General features: G+C 58.5%; 1 protein-coding gene across 2 annotated transcripts; it reads right to left on the bottom strand.

Annotated features, from left to right (window-relative positions):
• Positions 1-1,098: 1,098 nt before the first annotated feature.
• Positions 1,099-3,680, bottom strand: SPN (sialophorin). 2 transcript variants are annotated; one of them, XM_004087373.3, is made up of 3 exons: positions 3,585-3,680; positions 2,396-2,970; positions 1,099-2,341 (listed from the first exon to the last, which is right to left on the bottom strand). In XM_004087373.3, exons 2-3 carry the CDS (start codon positions 2,934-2,936, stop codon positions 1,680-1,682), a joined length of 1,203 nt encoding a protein of 400 aa, XP_004087421.1. In that variant the 5' UTR covers positions 2,937-2,970; positions 3,585-3,680; the 3' UTR covers positions 1,099-1,679. The 2 variants fall into 2 exon arrangements, with proteins under 2 accessions (XP_004087421.1, XP_003280475.1); XM_003280427.4 differs by lacking the exon at positions 3,585-3,680 and adding an exon at positions 3,349-3,412 and having other exon boundaries at positions 1,100-2,341.
• Between the last annotated feature and the right edge of the window lie 207 nt (positions 3,681-3,887).

The following is a 3,887-nucleotide window of genomic DNA, read 5'->3' as shown; positions in this document are numbered from 1 at the left end:
CGCGCATGTGTGTGTGTGTGTGTGTGTGTGAGAGAGAGAGAGAGAGAGACAGAGAGAGAGACAGAGAGAGAGAGAGAGCACATGCATGTGTACTGCAGAAAGGGAGACTTCAAGGAAGGGATTACCATGGCTGAGCTGAATAACTCACATTTGGGTCACACATACGATCTTTCTATGAAGCCTGGCTTTCTTTTTCTTTTCTTTTTTGAGACAGGGTCTCGCTCTGTTGCCCAGGCTGAAATGCAGTGGTGCAATCACAGCTCACTTCAGACTCAAACTCCTGGGCTCAAGCGATCCTCCTGCCTCCACTTTCCAAAGTGCTAAGATTAAAGGCACCAGCCACTGTGCTAACCCTGGCATTCTGTATGGGGCTACAGAGTTAGATTTTCTGCTATGTCCACCCCATCAGAGTAAAGATGACATGCATGTTCTCAGCAGTCCCTGTGTCCCCCATGCTCAGGTTGACCCTCTTCAGTCTCTGCACCACTTCCCACCCCCACACCGTCTGTACCCACCACTACCACTTCCCACCCCCACACTGTCTGAACCCACAACTACCCCTCCCAAGCATCGCCAAATCCTCAGCTCTTGCACACAAACCACACCCACGAGTGGACGCACGCAGGCACTGGGGTTTCTGAGAACTACACCCAGCCAGAAACTCGGAGGAGAAACCATGAGGCCTCTGGCTGCCTCTGTCCATGGGTGGGGAGAGTGTGGTGGCGTGGGCCAGGGCCAGCCTAGAGTCCATGTGTCCTGGGAAAGATCACAGGCCCGCCTGAGAGCATGGGCCGGTGGCCCTACCCAGCCATGCTCCAGGCCATCCTGGGGGGCCCAGAGCTAAAGGTGGTTGCGGGCTGCCCGGGTTCCACAGCCCTTGCAGCTACAGGGCAAGGGTGCTTTACAAAGTTAATCCTAGGGGGGAGTTTGCCGGGTTCTCTTGTCCTTCTTCTTCCCAGACTCTGGTCAACCCAGGGTGGGGTCTGGGGGAAAAGGAGAATTCTCAAAGAAATCACAGGTCAGATAAGTTTGGCTGATGGAGGATCAGCAGCCGTTTCCACGGACAAGAAAGAGGGGGAAATGGTGATGGAGATAAATAGGGGTGGATGAGGAGGGTTTATTCATTCAGTCCACAGACGTCGAGAGGTGCCAGCCCTGCCCTGCCCAGGTGCTAGTTGCGGGTGCTGGGTGAGGATACCAGCAGGAAATCCAGGGCTGAGAAGCCTGATGAGGATTCAGAGTGAAGAGGCGGGTGAGGAGGCAAGGTGCGGTGGCTCATGTCTATAATCTCAGCACTTTGGGAGGCCGAGGCAGGTGGATCACCTGAGGTCAGGAGTTTGAGACCAGCCTAGCCAACATGGTGAAACCCCATCTCTACCAAAAATACAAAAAAGCAGCTGGGCATGGTGGTGGGTGCCTGTAATCTCAGTTACTCGGGAAGCTGAGGCAGGAGAATCGCTTGAACTCAGGAGGCAGAAGTTGCAGTGAGCTGAGATCGTGCATTGCACTCCGGCCTGGGCGACAAAGCGAAACTCTGTCTCAAAAGAAAAAGAAAAGATTCGGGTGAGGATCGGGGTGACGGGTGGAAAGGTGGGAGCGAGGGGGCAGTGTGATGGTGAGAGGGAAGGTGCTGCACGCTGGCTGAGATTCCGGCCTCCAGCCTCACTATTCACCAGCACTTAAGGGGCAGCCCCGTCTCCCGCTTCGAGCTCATCAGGAGCTGGGGCGTCCACAGCCCCATCCTCGCTGGCCACCAGCGGCTCCTCCTCCCCTTTGAGGCTGGAGCCTGACCCAGACTTCAGCTCCTCCATCGCCAGGGAGCCCTGGCGAGACTTCCGTCTGCCAAAGAAAGTGGTGAGTGTGGGTCGCCGGCCAGACCCCTCCCCATCGGGGACCCCAGAGCCCTTGTCGCCCCCAGACCCTCCCACGGTCACTGTCAGGGCCCCCTCCTCAGGGACCTGGGCTGGCCCAGCCCAGGCGTCCACCACCCCGTTACGCTTGCCGCCTCTGCTCAGCACCAGGGCCCCAGTCCGCCGCTTCTGCCGCCGACGCCACAGCAGGAGCAGAGCCACGAGGACTATGACCGCCAGCAGGGCCACAAGCACGGCCACCAGCAGCATGCCTCGTGAGTTCTCATCTGGGTTCCGGAAGGGCACAGTGCTTGCGTTGGTGGAGGTCGTTGGAGTCATCATCGTGGATAGTTTTACACTAAAGACCTGGGGTCCACTGGCCCCGCTGGAGGGCTCCAGAGAGCCAGTTGTCATGGTAACAGGGGGTCCAGTGGTCCCAGCGGAGGTCTCCAGAGAGTCGGTTGCCATGGTAACAGGGGGTCCAGAGGTGCCTTTGGAAGTCTCCAGAGAGAGAGTTGCCATGGTAAGAGGGGGTCCAGAGGCGCCTTTGGAAGTCTCCAGAGAGACAGTTGCCATGGTAAGAGGGGGTCCAGAGGTGCCTCTGGAGGTCTCCAGAGAGCTAGCTGCCGTGGTAACAGGGGCTTCACTGGTCCTACTGGAGGTTTCCAGAGAGTTCGTTGTTATGGTTCCACCTGTCACGGTGTGGGATCCTGGAGAGTTTGCTGTTATGGGAGCAGCAGGATGACTGGTTGCATGAAGGGTTTCCTGGGGCACTGATGACGTCTTGACGGAAACTTCCCAGAAGGTTGTTGGCTCAGGTAAAGGGGAACCAGTGCTGGCACCAATGGAAGTCCAAAGAGGGGGTCCCTCATTGACGGAAGTTGAGGGAGGTAGGGCTGAGGTCTGGTCCCCAGTGCTGTTGGCCTTAGGGTCACTTGTTATTGAAGTGGTGTACATCTTTGAGCTCAGGGCCTCGCTAGTAGAGACAACAGGCTCTCTGGTGGTGGGTGTCTGCACAGCTGTCGTGCTCCCCAGAGCGTCTGGGCTTACCACCAGCACCCCAAAGAGGAGGAGAAGCACGGCCATTTCCAGGCAAACAGGCAGGAGCAAGAGCTGGGACCTGCAGGTGGGCAGCCGGAGAAGCAGAACACGCAGGAGTTGCCGGAGGACCTGGCCGGGCCTCCCCTCTGCCCACTTCCCTGCCAACGGCCAGGCCCAACCTGCGGTTTAACGGTTTTTTCCATCCTGGCTTTTACTGTTATCAGAAATGACAGAGAAACAGATGCTGGCAGCTCCCCCATCAGCCCCATCCCGAGGCTCCCTCCAGCCTCAGCAGCTTAGACTCCGGCAGTGACCACCCCCTCCTGGCCTTCCCTGACCCTGTGCAGCCCAATGGCTCCTGATCTCTTCCCATCATCACCTGTCAGAGTCTTTTCAAGCCACAGGCACATTCCCAGGCCCACTGAAGCCCCTACCCCACCAAGTCTCACCCTCTTACCGGCTCAGCTGATAAGGACGCAGCGCTGGGGCCAGGTCACTCCACCACCTCCCAAGGCTGGGGCAAGACTGGGGAGGACAGGGCCCCAAGGGGAAAGGAAGTGGGCCCTGGCTCCACCCACCCCACCCACCCCTCCATCCTGCCCCACCCGCCTGCTTCCACAGCTGCTGGGCGAAGACAGCGCCATCACCTGCTCCTTCAGGGGCCAGCGGGGTGCCTGGGGGTCTGGGGCTCACCTGAGGCAGGCAGGGAAGTGTGGGATCTGGAATTGGGATTCCTGGCTCTTGGCTGAGGAATAGGATGGAAGGGGTGATGCTAGGGAGGGCTGGGCTTGGAGGTGTGTGGTGGGAATGTGAGCCTGAGAATTCAAGGGTGCAGAGGAGGAGGTGGGAGGGGAGGGTGGTTTCCTTTGCATTTGTGGTCCCCAAGCTGTTAGGCCAGGAGCTGAGTGGCGCCATTTCCTGCCCTCAGAGCTCCCAGGAAGTAGCAGGGCAAGAGGAAGCCCCCGAGTCTGGCTGGGGGCCATGAAAACCTTTGTA

The sequence above is a fragment of the Nomascus leucogenys genome, chromosome 2 (assembly GCF_006542625.1).
Source record: "Nomascus leucogenys isolate Asia chromosome 2, Asia_NLE_v1, whole genome shotgun sequence".
NCBI lineage: Eukaryota > Metazoa > Chordata > Mammalia > Primates > Hylobatidae > Nomascus > Nomascus leucogenys.
The sequence above is the reverse complement of the archived record's forward strand: the minus strand, read 5'-3'. Positions and strand labels throughout refer to the sequence as shown.